This window comes from Chrysemys picta, chromosome 3, assembly GCF_011386835.1.
Source record: "Chrysemys picta bellii isolate R12L10 chromosome 3, ASM1138683v2, whole genome shotgun sequence".
NCBI lineage: Eukaryota > Metazoa > Chordata > Testudines > Emydidae > Chrysemys > Chrysemys picta.
Genome location: NC_088793.1, coordinates 173,480,059 through 173,495,175, shown reverse-complemented (window position 1 = coordinate 173,495,175; position 15,117 = coordinate 173,480,059). Strand labels below are relative to the sequence as shown.

The following is a 15,117-nucleotide window of genomic DNA, read 5'->3' as shown; positions in this document are numbered from 1 at the left end:
GCTTGACTTTATGGATTGCAGGGTTGTTCCTGTGACTTTCCAGGCACGTAAAAGTTAGGCACTGTGACGCTCTGCATTGCAAAGCCTAAGCCCCTTCATGGATCTCATCCTAAGATACTTACTCATTGTAAGGATTGCAGAATCAAGGCTTAATGAACATACAAAATATGAAGGTACTTGTCACTACTCATATGTTTTATGGCTTGATTTTCAGAAATGCTGAGTACACATAACTCCATTTCAAATCACTGGAGAATGCAGGTGCTCAGTACTTCTGAAAATCAGGCCTTTAGTCTCTTTAACTAGTGGACTTATAAGACTTATTACTGTACAGCATAACAGATCATGGCTGATTGTTAATCAAAACAGACAGGACTGTAATTGACTTGATAAATTCAATCTGCCCCCTGGAGTCGTTATAATACATGACATATGGTGAAGATTATTATATGTATTTCTATGAAAATAGTCATTTAAACTTAGACGTGTACTTTCTTGTCTAATTTGGTAGTTTATAGTTAAATCCCAGCACTAGCTTTAACATGCAAAACTATAATATAGGAAGTGCAATGTATTAGATGCAAAATTATACCATGGAACAGAACCCTAGTTACAATCTTTTTCAACTGTTCTGGTTTTTGCAGGAGTTGGGGGTGGTTTGGTAGGTCATACTAGATGCTATCAGGTTTTGCTATTGCATCCTGGAATCCCAGATGGTGCCTACTGGTATCACTTTAGAGTGAAACACTAATAATCTTTGTGTGCTAGGGCTTATCTGCACAGCCAAAACAACTGAAGCCATGTTTACGCTATGGGAACTATAGGGGCACAGCCTGTGAGCGCCTTAGCTATTGTTGACCTAAATTTTAAGTGTAGATCAGGCCTGAGTTTAACAAGGTCTATTAACTTGATTTGGCCATAATAGCATTTACCGTGGTTTAGACTGACCCCTTTGTATTATAAACAGGTAAATGTAAGCTCCTTGGAGCAGGGATTGTGATTTATTTTTGTTTGTAATGCCTAGCACTCGGGTGGGTAAACGTTTTGGCCCGAGGGCCACATCTGGGTAGGGAAATTGCATGCAGGGCCATGAATGTAAGGCTGGGGCAGGGGATTGGGGTGCAGGAGGGAGTGCGGGGTGTAGGAGGGGGCTCAGGGAAGGGGGTTGAAGGGTGCAGGAGGGGGCTCAGGGCAGGGGTGCAGGGAGGAGTGCGGGAGGGGGTTCAGGGCAGGGGGTTGGGGTGTAGGAGGGGGTGCGGCATGGGGCTCAGGGCAGGGGGTTGGAGTGTGCAGGAGTGGTTCGGGGTGAGGGCTCTGGCCCACTGCCACTTACCTCGAGCGGCTCCGGGATGGCAGCGGTGCGCACCGGGGCCAGGGCAGGCTCCCTGCCTGCCTGCCCTGGCCCCACGCCACTCCCAGAAGCGGCCAGCACCACGTCCCTGTGGTCCCGGGGCGGGGGGGGAGAAGGCTCCGCGCGCTGCCCTCGCCTGTGGGTACTTCCCCCAAAGCTCCCATTGGCCGCAGTTCCCCGTTCCCAGCCAATGGGAACGGTGGGGGGCGGTGCCTGCAGGCAAGGGCAGTGCACAGAGCCCTCTGCGCCCCCCACAGGGGCCGCAGGGACATGGTGCCGGCTGCTTCCAGGAGCAGTACGGGACCTGCGGCGCCACAGGGGTGGCAATCCCGCAGGCCAGATCCAAAGCCCTGATGGGCTGCATCCAGCCTGCGGGCCGTAGTTTGCCCACCGCTGCCCTAACACACTTCAGGTGCTATCAAAATAATTAGTAAATACAACCCTTGAAGAGCCAGATCCTGATCTCACACCATTCTTGCAGAAGTGAAACTTTTCTATTATCTTTGGAGTTACTCCTGATTTAACTAAGTTCAGAACCAGGCCATAAATGAAAAACGTTATCAAAACCAAAACAAACTACCTACAGTAGCACCTCAGAGTTACGAACACCAGAGTTATGAACTGACTGGTCAACCACATACCTCATTTAGAACTGTAACTATGCAATCAGGCAGCAGCAGAGACAAAAAAAAAAAGAAAAAAAGCAAACACAGTACAGTACTGTGTTAAACGAACTACAAAAAAAATGAAGGGAAAGTTTAAAAAAAGATTTGACAAGGTAAGGAAACGGTTTCTGTGCTTGTTTCCGTTAAATTAAGAGGGTTAAAAGCAGCATTTTTCTTCAGCATAGTAAAGACATAAAGCTGTATTAAGTCAATGTTCAATTGTAAACTTTTGAAAGAACCACCATAACTTTTTGTTCAGAGTTACAAACCTCCATTCCCAACGTGTTTGTAATGCTGAGGTTCTACTGTACGCTTTTGCTCTACTCAGTCCACACAAGCGGGACCAGTGTTATCTAACATGGTTTGACCACAGTAGACTCTAACAACAATTTTCCAAGTTGGCAAGTTTTCTAGACAGAACCCTCTAAACATAGGAGGAAATATTTTTGAGCAGATCCTGTGCCACAGCCAGGGCAGATAATTCTTTGGGGGGAGGGCAAAAAGAGGAGCAATAATTTGCATTAATAATTTGCAGACCTGAAGAGTGCTGTGTAAACTCAAAGCCTTCTCTCTTTCAACAATAGAAGTTGATCCAACAAAAGATATTACCTCTCCCACCTTGTTGCTCTAATACTCTGGCATTGACAGGGCTACCATACCACTGCCTATAACTCTCATTAGTCTGTTTTCAATTCTAAGGGTATGTCTACACTACGGGATTAATCCGAATTTATATAATTCGAATTTGGGAAACAGATTGTATAAAGTCAAATGTATGCGGCCACACTAAGCACATTAATTCGGCGGTGTGCGTCCATGTACCGGGGCTAGCATCGATTTCTGGAGCGTTGCACTGTGGGTAGCTATCCCATAGCTATCCCATAGTTCCCGCAGTCTCCCCCGCCCATTGGAATTCTGGGTTGAGATCCCAGTGCCTGATGGGACAAAAAACATTGTCGCAGGTGGTTCTGGGTACAACCTCACCCCTCACTGCATGAAAGCAACAGAAAAACGAGGTGAGGAGGCAGCAGCACAGCGACAAGCGTGATGAGGACATGGACATGGACACGGACACAGAATTCGGTGAAACCGCGGTCCCCAGTGCTTTGGAGATCATGTTGTTAATGGGGCAGGTTCTATCCATGGAATGCAGATTCTGGGCAAGGGAAACAAGCACAGACTGGTGGGACCGCATAGTGTTGCAGGTGTGGGATGATTCCCAGTGGCTGCGGAACTTTCGCATGCGTAAGGGCACTTTCATGAAACTTTGTGACTTGCTGTCCCCTGCCCTGAAACGCCAGAATACCAAGATGAGAGCAGCCCTCACAGTTGAGAAGCGAGTGGCGATAGCCCTGTGGAAGCTTGCAACGCCAGACAGCTACCGGTCAGTCAGGAATCAATTTGGAGTGGGCAAATCTACTGAGGGGGCTGCTGTGATGCAAGTAGCCAAAGCAATCACTGAGGTGCTGCTATGAAAGGTAGTGACTCTGGGAAATGTGCAGGTCATAGTGGATGGCTTTGCTGCAATGGGATTCCCTAACTGTGGTGGGGCGATAGATGGAACCCATATCCCTATCTTGGCACCGGAGCACCAGGGTACTCAGTACCTAAACCGCAAGGGGTACTTTTCAATGGTGCTGCAAGCACTTGTGGATCACAAGGGACGTTTCACCAACATCAACGTGGGCTGGCCGGGAAGGGTTCATGACGCTCGCGTCATCAGGAACACTACTCTGTTTAAAGGGCTGCAGCAAGGGACTTACTTTCCGGACCAGAAAATAACTGTTGGGGATGTTGAAATGCCAATAGTTATTCTTGGGGACCCAGCTTACCCCTTAGAGCCATGGCTCATGAAGCCATGGACATGAGTCAGGAGCTGTTCAACCACAGGCTGAGCAAGTGCAGAATGGTGGTAGAATGTGCATTTGGACGTTTAAAAGGTCGCAGGCGCTCGTTACTGACTCGCTCAGACCTCAGCCAAACCAATCTCCCCATTGTTATTTCTGCTTGCTGTGTGCTCCACAATCTCTGTGAAAGTAAGGGGGAGACCTTTATGGCGGGGTCGGAGGCTGAGGCAAATCGCCTGGCTGCTGATTACGCACAGCCAGCCACCAGGGCCATTAGAAGAGCACACCAGGAAGCGCTGTGCATCAGAGAAGCTTTGAAAATCAGTTTCACGACTGGCCAGGCTACAGTGTGAAATATCTGTTTGTTTCTCCTTCATGAAAACCCGCCCCCTTTATTGACTCATTCTCTGTAAGGAACCCACCCTCCCCCTTCCCCCAGCTTGCTTTCAAACCAAATAAAGTCACTATCATTTAAAAATCATTTATTCTTTATTAATAGATTAAAAAAGAGGGAGGGAACCCGGGTGGAGTTTGGGAGGAGGATCGGCGGGAAGGAAAAGGTCACTAAAAAATGGTTAAAAAAATGACAGCCTTTTGCTTGGGCTGTCCACTGGGGTGGAATGGGAGGGTGCACGGAGCCTCCCCCCACGCGTTCTTACACGTCTGGGTGAGGAGGCTATGGAACATGGTGAGGGGGGAAGGGGAGTTATACAGGGGCTGTAGCGGCACTCTGTTATCCTGCTGCCGTTCCTGAAGCTCCACCAGACGTTGCATCCTGCCTCCTCTGAGCTTCCTGCCGCCACCTCTCATCTCAAGCGTCTCTCCTCTCCTCACGTTGGTCCCTCCTGTCCTCACGTTCACTGGCTTCTTTCCTATACTTTGAAAACGTGTCCTTCCACTCATTCAGATGAGCTCTGTCACTGTGGGTGGATTCCATGATTTCTGCGAACATATCGTCTCGCGTCTTCTTTTTCCGACACCTTATCTGTGATAGCCTTCGGGACGGAGGAGGGAGGCTTGAAGAATTTGCAGCTGCTGGAGGGAGGGAAAAAAGGAGAGAATTTTTAAAAAAAAAACATTTTGCAGAACAATGTTTATACTCTTTCACGGTGACCAATACTATTCACATTACATAGCACATGTGATTTCTGTGCAAGGTCGCATTTTGCCTCTTAATATTGAGTGCCTGTGGCTTTGCTGCTAGAGATCACAGACGCAGGTCCGGGCAACAGAATTCGGCTTGCATGCGGCCATGGTAAGCCATTGTCTTTCGGCTTCTGCGCCCTCCTTTCCCACATACCAAGCAAAGCCCGTTGAGTGCTGCGGTTTTCCTGTTAACCTTCAGCAGCAGAAAACAAACTAACCCCCCCCCCCATCCAATTCTCTGGATGATCGCTTTATCCCTCCCCCCACCGCGTGGCTGGTATCAGGGAAGATCCCTGCAGGAACCAAACTAACACCCCCCCACCCCGCCATGAATTCTCTGGGATGATCGCTTTACCCCTCCTCCCACCGCGTGGCTGGTATCAGGGAAGATCCCTGCTAGCCAAACGCGAAAAGCTCTGGGCCAATTCCGCCCCCGCCCCCGTGCTTGGCTAACTGCAGGGAAGGATTTCTTTTCAGCCACAGGCAAACAGCCCAGTAGGAACGGCCACCTCTGTCCCCTTAATTAAATTCCCGTATTTCAACCAGGTTACCATGAGCGATATCACTCTCCTGAGGATTACACAGCAAGATAAAGAACGGATGTTGCTTGAATGCCAGCAAACACCGGGACCATACGCTGCCAGGCTTTGTCATGCAATGATACCAGATTACTTGCTGCAAGCATGGTGCGGTCAAGTGTCCTACCATGGAGGACGGAATAAGGCTGCACTGCCCAGAAACCTTGTGGCAAGGCTTTTGGAGTACCTCCAGGAGAGCTTCATGGAGATGTCCCTGGAGGATTTCCGCTCCATCCCCAGACACGTTAACAGACTTTTCCAGTAGCTGTACTGGCCGCGAATGCATCCCAAGTCCTCAGGGCAAAATAATCATTAAAAACCCTTGCTTTTAAAACAAGTTTTATATTTTAAAAGGTAAACTCACCTGAGGTCCCTTCCATGCGGTCGTGGTCTTGGACACTGGGTTGGGAGGGTACTTCAGTCAGGCTGAGAAAAAGATCCTGGCAGTTGGGGAGAACGGAGTGCTGTGTGCTCTCTGCAAGCTCGTCCTCCTCCTCCTCCTCCTCTTCCCCGTCCGCAGAATCCTCAGGTGTAGCTGATAAAATTATCCCCACCTCGGAATCCACAGTCAGAGGTGGGGTAGTGGTGGCGGCCCCCCCTAGAACTGCATGCAGTTCGTGTAGAAGCGGCATGTCCGCGGCTCTGACCCGGAGTGACCATTTGCCTCCTTTGTTTTTTGATAGGCTTGTCTGAGCTCCTTGACTTTCACGCGGCACTGATCTGAGTCCCTACTGTGGCCTCTCTCCATCATGCCCTTGGAGATTTTTTCAAAAGTTTTGCCATTTCGTCTTTTTGAACGAAGTTCTGCTAGCACTGAATCCTCTCCCCATATAGCGATCAGATCCAGTACCTCCCGTACGGTCCATGCTGGTGCTCTTTTTCGATTATCGGCCTGCATGGTTACCTGTTCTGATGAGCTATCTGTGGTCACCTGTGCTCTCCACACCGGGCAAACAGGAAATGAAATTCAAATGTTTGCGGGTCTTTTCCTGTCTACCTGGCCAGTGCATCCAAGTTCAGATTGCTGTCCAGAGCGGTCACAATGGTGCACTGTGGGATAGCTCCCGGAGGCCAATACCATCGAATTGCGGCCACACTAACCCTAATTCGAAATGACAATATCGATTTCGGCACTACTTCGCTCGTCGGGGTGGAGTACAGAAATCGATTTTAAGAGCCCTTTATTTCGAAATAAATGGCTTCGTTGTGTGGACAGGTGCAGGGTTAATTTGATTTAACGCTGCTAAATCCGAATTAAGCTCATAGTGTAGACCAGGCCTAAGAGAAGTATTGTAGCCTAGTAGACTGTCTTCAGCCAAACAATAGTATCAGTAGCAAAGGTGCAAACGTAGCCTGCTCACACCCACTCCCACCCAGCATTACAAGTGCACACACTTGCTCACAAGCCAAGGGTCCCTGCCCTGCGGGTCTGACAGCCCCCGCCACGCCCATTCCCCCCAGCTGCGCGGGGCCGGCAGTCACTGGGCTGATGCCCAAGGGCGGGGCATCCCCAGCCTTCTCCCTGCGCTGGTTTGCCTGGGAACAGAGCCTGTCACGAGACCCACCGCCCAGGCTCCCGCAGGCCGGTCACACGGAGTCGCGCGGTGGGGAAGGAGGGAGGGAGGAAAGAGCAGTGACAGCTCCGGGTCTCGCGCACAGCCCGGGCCGACGCCTCGGTGCGACTTCTCTGCAGGCGCCTGGCGCCGCGGGGTATTTGAGCCCCGCCCTCACCCCGGCCGCAGCCTAGCGCCTACCGCCGAGCTCCGCCCCCAGGCTGTCCCAGTGGGGGGCAGGCGCAGAGAGAGCCGCGCTGATGGGCGAGCCCGCCGCCTCCCCTAGGATTGGCGGATCAGGCCACAGACACGTGACTTCCTCTCTCAGGCGCGCGAGGACAGACTGAGGCTGGGGCCTGGTCTCGCTATGGGCCGACCACCAACCGTCCCTAAATAAACTGCGGAGGCTGAGGAAGCGTCCGTCCGCCCAGCGCGGCGTGTTCTCCCTCTGCATCCCGTTCTTTTCCTCCCTTTGCCAGGCTCTCTACTTGCCTTTCACCGCTGGGCCTTGGTTCAGAAAACTTCGGGCATGTTTCTGGCCGGCCCAGCGGACTGTTCTAACTCAGGGTTAAGGTCTACCGCGCGCCTACCGTGCTGGGTCCGTACCATTTGGGAGGGGGGAAACAGAGACCAACAGAAAGAAAATTGACACCATTGGGGCCAATTATAGGGAGTCTGACACTGTCACGCCCCTGAGGTTAGTGGTTTCTCCTTGCGAGATGGGTTGGGCCGAGGGGCGTGCCCTCCTCCATCCCCCCCACCGCAGGCTCAGTGTGGTTGAGTCTGGAGCGGTCACGTGCTCCTCCTGCCCGCTGCGTGCGTGAGGATCATGGCTGCGCTGTTGAACTCGACCCGTTGGCTCCGGCCTCTCTGCTCCCGCCTCCTTCGGCTGCCGCGGGGAGCCGCCTCCCACCGCCCCTCGCCCCGCGCCGCAGGGCTGGTGGGAGCCCCTGGCAGGTGAGTCCCCGGGCTCGGCGCGGCCCGCGGGCGGGCTCCCGTTCGGGAGGACAGGGGCGCCCCGGAGGGGAGCGCGTGGGCCCGGTCAAACCTGGAGCTCTGCCTTCTTCTCTTCCCTTCCCATCCCTGGGCCGTGGGACCGCGACCGCGGATCCCTCGTTCCGGGCCCCGCGGTAGCCCAGCCCCTTCCCTCGGGCAGCGCTCTCGAGACTCCGTGTCCCCTGTGCCCGCTCCCGTCCCTTCCTTCGGGCGGGGCAGCCCTTGTCTCGCCCCTCATGGGCGCTGCCGCCTGGGGTTCCCTGAGCCCCTGCAAGCCCCTTTGTGGCTGTAAACAGCTGGTCAAGGGCGGAGGGACCGGCCACGTGGTGACCTCTTCGCCAGAGCCAAGCTTAGGCCCGGGGGCCGGAACAGGGCAGCTTGGCTTGTCGCACGCTGACAGTAAACTAGGTCTGCTGCTGGCACAGCTCTTTTCCCATTACAGTAGCAGCCGTAGGGCCCCCGAGATACGGCTCTGTTGTGCTGGGAGCTGTACAGAGGAGGGGGCAGCTTCCCTACCGAAGAGCTTATTTATAGCCTGACCAAGGGAAAGCTTGCAGGGAGAGGTGAAGTGATTCGTCCAAGGTCATGCAACAGGTCAGGGCTAGGAATAGAACCCGAGCTGGCTTCCCCCCTCTTCATTCTTAACTATAAAGCCACACTGCCTCTGTCCTGATTTTCTTGGGGATATTCTAATTCCCTTGGGGTAGTTCCAGCTTCCACCACTTGGTGGGATGGTCACGTATCCGAGTTCAACTTCCATTATTATTCTGAACACACGTTGTAGGTACCATACAAAAAGAAGTAGAGAGAAAAGACTAGATTCACAAAAGGAGTTAGGTGCTAAGTCAACCATACCTGCTAAACCCCAGTTCAGCATCTATCTCACATTGGAGGTGACTGAAACCCTTAAATTTCCACTGATAAAGCCCTCAAGGTGCCCAAGTTTGTGCTAGTGAGCATGCATGCGGCCATCTCAATCTAGATGCCTGGGAACCTCTCTCATCTAATTGGCCTCTCAGAGTTGGTAAGACAGCTCCCACCTGTTTATGCTCTCTGTATGTGTGTATATATATCTTCTCAATATTTATTTCACTCTATATGCATCCGAAGAAGTGGGCTGTAGTCCACGAAAGGTTATGCTCTAATAAATTTGTTAGTCTCTAAAGTGCCACAAGTACTCCTGTTCTTCTTACTACAAATGATGTTCATAAATGAATACTGAATGGGGAAAGCAAGAGATGCAAGTCAAGGTACTGTTCTCATGTGGCTGTTCAGTAAGGCACATTCATATTCTCATGCTTCCATGAGACCCATGCAGCATGTTGCACTTGCATCAGAAAGTAACTAATTAACTTTGCAACTTTAGACATTTTGATTTTTTTCTCATAGGCAGCTAATAAGCCATTATCTCTGCTATGAAGGTGCAGCTTTGGACATCAGCAGGTTCCAGTGCTGATATAAATAGTCCATAGAAACTTTGATCTCAGTATGTTTTGCTCAGCGTGATCTGTGGACTGAATTTCTATAAAAAGTTGAGGGGAACTACAGTTTTCTCTATTGTATGGGAAGGGTAGCTTTCCCTAAGTTGGCCTCAATTATTTTAGTCAAGAAGGGGAGCAGCTTTGCACAGGTAAAGAGAGCTATATCTAATACTGTTGGGTGGTATCAGTCACTACGAAACTTGGTTTCAACAGAGGGGTTTATTAGCGAAACAACACTTTCTTCTAGGTTTTATCAGTGGCAAGGAATAATGTACCATTTGCAGACTCTTTCCCCATTTAAGAAGTGGGAGAGGGATCCATTCACAAGTTTCCTTCTCTGATTCTGTTTTAGGCACAGGATCAGTCTTATCACTTTCCTGTCAGATCCAGTTTTTTGAGTTTGTAGAGTGTTGAGCTGGAAATGTTTTAGCCTTCACCTCAATATGTCTGGTCCTCTCATTGTGACAAAGACTTCAGGATTGTAAACTCTTAAGTAGGATTGAAAGCTTCCTTGTTTTATTTCCCTAAAGGGCATGGATTGGGCACTATATTTCTTACAGCTGCTCAGGGATGGCCTTTGTGAAACCCACGGAGGATCCAGACCAGTGTGCTGTGGTAGGGGGAGGGCGCCATGATGCTATTGATGACAGTGTTTGTGCAGCTGCCATCTCTCTCATCCAACTGCCTGAAGTCAGCTTTAGGGATGTCTCATAGAAACCATCTCCAAGTCCAATAGGGGAATATGACAGAAGTCTATAAAATCATGAATGTGGAGAAAGTAAGTGAAGAAGTGTTATTTACTTGTTCATATAACACAAGAACCAGTGGTCACCCAGTGAAATTTATAGGTAGCAGTTTTAAAACAAACATAAGGAAGTACTTCTTCACACAATGCACAGGTAGCCTGTGGAACTTGTTGCCAGGGCTTGTTGTGAAGGCCAAAAGTGTAACTGGATTTGAAAAAATAAATAAACAGACAAGTTCAGGGAGGATAGGTCCATCAATGACTATTAGCGAAGATGGTCAGGGATGCAACTCCATTCTCTGGGTGTCCCTAAGGCTCTCATTGCCAGAAACTGGGACAGGACACCTGGGGATGGATAACTTGATAATTGCCCGGTTCTGTTCATTCCCTCTGAAGCATTTGGCACTGGCCACTGTTGTAAGAGAGGATACTGGACTAGATAGCAAATGGTCTGACTCAGTATAGCTGTTTTTATGTTGTTGTATAAATATAGGCATAGTCACATTAAAATTATACTTCACTGGAATATTCAGAGGCACTTCTTAGTGATGGCTACTTCTACCTCAACTTTCATCCTCCTGCGTTCTGATCTTTTTGTAGTAGATAAAGCTGTTCAAAAGCAGGGGCTCTCAATTTTTTCATAATATTGGAAGTTCTTTTTGTTTTGTTTTGGACAGCCTTTTCGGAGTGTTTTGAACTTCTCTCAAACTTTCCTTTCGTACAGTGGAGGGAAAAATATTTTTGGCCAGTGACAAAGCCTGGAACTCTTTTTATTAAGAAGTGAAAGTTAAATAAGTTCTGTTAGCAATTTAAAAAAATAGATTAGCATAGAAATACTCTCACAACTGGACTAGTCTGCTTGCTGTCACTCCTGCTCTCATGTTCTGCCAACCCATTTTTAAGCACTTGAATGAAAAAATTGATCCTCTAGATAAAAACATTGGACGTCAAGATTCCACTCCCACTGAATTGGAAGTAGTACAGTAGTTGGTTTTCTAATGACTATGCTGTACTTCCAGTTCTTGTTTCTCAATCTCTGCGGGCTCTCAGAAAATATTCTTTATCTTCTCTAAGCCATCATTGTAGTAAATGGGAAGAGAGAGGCAGTCCCTAATGAAAGCAGAGTTCCAAATTGTACAGAATTTAGAGCCACCACTTTGAATTGCACCCAGAATTATAAAGGTAGGAGGAAGCCAGTATAGGTTGTAGAATGTCCTACATATTGACTGCTCTACTTGGTTGGCAAGGCCTGTCTTGCTGAGTGGTAATTGAAGTTTCTGCTTAGCCATCCAGGGTCATTCCAGATGCATCTTGAAATAGCCCAGCCTTGAAGAACTTGAATAAAAATATAATAGCCCAGGTACAAACTACTTTTCTGCCTTCATGCTTAGAGGAAAACTGTTGTTTGACGTAATAATTAAAAAAACACCTTGTTTTAAGTGAGTGGGCAAATACGGTATTACAAGAATGCAGAAGTTCACCCTACAGGTGCCGGGGTGGATGACTGGCAAAATCTGAATCATCATGGGAAAAAAGAGTCTTCAGGCCAACTTCAGATTGTTGGGGAGGTGGGTGTTGGGGAAGCAGAATGAGCCAGTATGACTGACTGGGAGTCCAGAATTGCAAGCCACTTTGGCAAGAGGTAGATGCACTCCAGCACCAGATGGAGCAGTCACAAATCCCTGTCAATTTCTCTAGTTTCTTCTTCCTGGCAACCAGCATTACCAGACTTTATAAGCATGCTAATGGCTCTGTAATCCCAAAGATTTAGCACTCTACTCTAATAGCCTCACGTGTGCACTGACCAGGAGTGGTGATAGAATGGAATCTTGAGAGACCACATGATAAGGAATGAATAAGCGGTTACACAAAACCTTTCAACAGAAGGAACAGTGCCACTGAAACAATCTCATCCATTCCTGTCGGAGTGTAAGCAATGCCTCACGGTCCACTGTCAAACTGTTGATACATATAATAAAATAAGTATCCATACTTGATGACTTTGCTGTTGATCTCCTGACAATGGAAAAATACTAATGCAGTCTATGTTCTATACCTACACATGAAAACAGATACAACTGGAGCGGCACCACTGTGACCTTTTAAATGACGTTTTCCTTATAGCGTGTCTTAATTTCTATAAACAAGTGCCTAGCTGGTATTGTGATATAGGCTCTGTAAAGCAAAACATAAATGGGGAAGGTTTATGACCATGTGGTGGTTAGTGGAGTTATCAAGGTGGTGGTTTGTGGGGTGTTCTTGAAGAAGGACTAATTGGTGCTTGTTTGAGTGTTGGTACTCAGAGGAGGCATTAACCATTGATAAAGGAATCAATTTTCCTGGTGCTGTTTTTTATGTCTTCAAGCTGACATCAAAACGGTCCAAGCAGCTTACTCCCCTACTTGTATGAAATTGTTACAAAAAAGTGCCTGTAGTGCAGCTTTCATTCCAAGATTATTTGAATGTCTAGAGCAGGGATCGGCAACCTGTGGCACGCGGCTCGTCAGGGAAATGCGGGCCTGGAACGGTGAACCACGGCCAATGGGAGCTGTGATCGGCCAAACCTGCAGATGCTGCGGGTAAACCATCCTGGTCCGCCAGCGGATTTCCCTTACAGGCCGCGTGCCAAAGGTTGCCGATCCCTGGTCTAGAGACTTGGATCAATTGTATACACCATCTTGGAGGCCTGATCTTGCTCTCCTTTTGCATGCAAAACTTGTATTGGATTCAGTGCTCTTTTTCCATGGGAAATGACTGGAGAGTGGATTAATCCCAGGATGTGCACTAAGCAAGTACAAGGAAACAATTTCACTTTCAGTGTATAGCAAATACGTTGTGATTTCCTTTTCCCCAGCCAATATATAGCAAAAGCCAGTATTGGCAAAACACTGAGACTATTCTTTACATTTTGTCTCAATTTTACTTTATAAAATGGCCCCTGTCACAGCACAATTTACGTTTGTACAATGCCCACAGTGAGGTTTCAATCCTGAATATAGTCTTTAGCTGCAACTATAATATAAATAAATTCCATTTTCTTTACTCGTATTTTCTTGTACTTCTGTATTTAAGCTGTATCTATAAATTGTGTAGCTATGGTTGTAAGTGAATGCCAACAGTAACTATTTACCGGGATTTCATATTGACAAGATTGCCAATTATAATACAGTTCAGGAGAATTTTTGTTCTAATTGAAGTATATACTCAACATTTAAAATGTTATTTGTGAACCATTTGGCTAAACACTAGTACTTACAGTAATGTCAACGGGTATAACGTTTGTTTCTCTGTAGTTAATTAAAAATGTCTTTTTGGGTTGGCAGAATGAATACAACTCTTAATGCAGGAATGGATGCTAATTCCATTAGCTTTAGTATTTTATTTTTAAGAAAAAGTGTTATTACTTTCTAAAGAGCATTATAAACCTCAGTGACACACACTTCTTGTATGGAAGTGCTGATACACCTCTATCCCGATATAACACTGTCCTCGGGAGCCAAAAACTTTTACCACGTCATAGGTGAAACCGCATTATATCGAACTTGCTTTGATCCACTAGAATGCGCAAACCTCTTTCCCCCATTCCTCCTCCCGAAGCACTGCTTTACCGCATTCTATCCAAATTCGTGTTATATCGGGTCGCGTTATATCGGGATAGAGGTGTATTTTGTGTGAGGCAAACATAAAACAAGGCTAGGCCAACATTCAGGGCGGAGGATATGGGGTTTATTGAAGATGAGAGGCAGAAGAGTTGTGCATTTTAGCAGAAATGTGGAGGAGAATAATAGGTTCCTCATGGTGTAGGTTATCAAAGCTGTTCCAAGCATATGTGACGAGACGAAAAAGTCATGCAGCCAAAACTGAAGGAAAGAGAAGCCAAGGGAGCAATAAAGGAAAGGGGACTAGAGAAGGACAACAAGAGAGAAATTGTTTTGATGGTAGCAGGACTGCAAAGGGTCTTGCAGATGAGAATGAGAATCTTGTATTTTTATATTAAGAGACAGAACTGTTGAAGGATTTGGAGGAGTGGGGGTGGTGATAGGGTCAGATTGGTGGAAAAAGACTTTGGCAAAAGCATTTAGTACCACAGTCATGATTCATGCAAAACTAACTTCTACCTTTCAAGCATTTTAGTTGAAGGTATGTACACTAATGCACCTATTTTATGCTGTAGAGCAGTTATGAGAATTACAGGAAAAAAATCAGTAATAGTGCATCGGAAAAGTTCAAGCTGAATAAGTTAAAGTGTAACTCATCAATATTATCAAATCTAGGACAAACCTGTCCCTCTCACGCACCCAGCGGTGGTTTAAGTATTTGAAATAAATGTAGCCATATGCTTTCAAAAATACCCCATCCCACTCATTCCCTGTAATTGTTATAGAATAAACTGAATAAACTGATGGTGAATCAAGAGAACCGTTTTAGGTCTACAAAAAAACTTTAACCCTCAGCAATTCCTTTTATAGTGCAAATATATACTTTTTTTGTAGAACTTAAAAATTGCACATTAGTTTAGAACACTAAGAAACCCTTTCAAGTGACAAATCTCTAGGTCTGGGTGGCTTTCGAAAGAAGTTCTGTATATCTTTTCAGGAGCTTAGTGCTTCAAATCCTTCAAAATCTTCTATTATTTCCTTGAATGGGGAAAATTGGCCAGTTCCGGTTTTGGAGGCCAGCATAACTGTGTGTACAAATGATTAAAAATCCAGAAGACCATAGAATGTACTGATCAATATATTTTATCTAGTCAAA

The 15,117-nt window shown here is 47.4% G+C and overlaps 1 protein-coding gene across 2 annotated transcripts in view; it reads left to right on the top strand.

Annotated features, from left to right (window-relative positions):
* Nucleotides 1-7,892: 7,892 nt before the first annotated feature.
* LRPPRC (leucine rich pentatricopeptide repeat containing) overlaps nt 7,893-15,117 on the top strand; it is a 163,134-nt gene continuing 155,909 nt past the window's right edge. The window contains exon 1 of one of the 2 annotated variants that reach the window (XM_005296109.5): nt 7,893-8,097. In XM_005296109.5, the coding sequence (XP_005296166.2) occupies nt 7,970-8,097 (128 nt within the window). In that variant the 5' untranslated portion in view covers nt 7,893-7,969. The remainder of the gene's footprint in view (nt 8,098-15,117) is intronic. The other variant, XM_065589551.1, reaches the window with a different exon arrangement.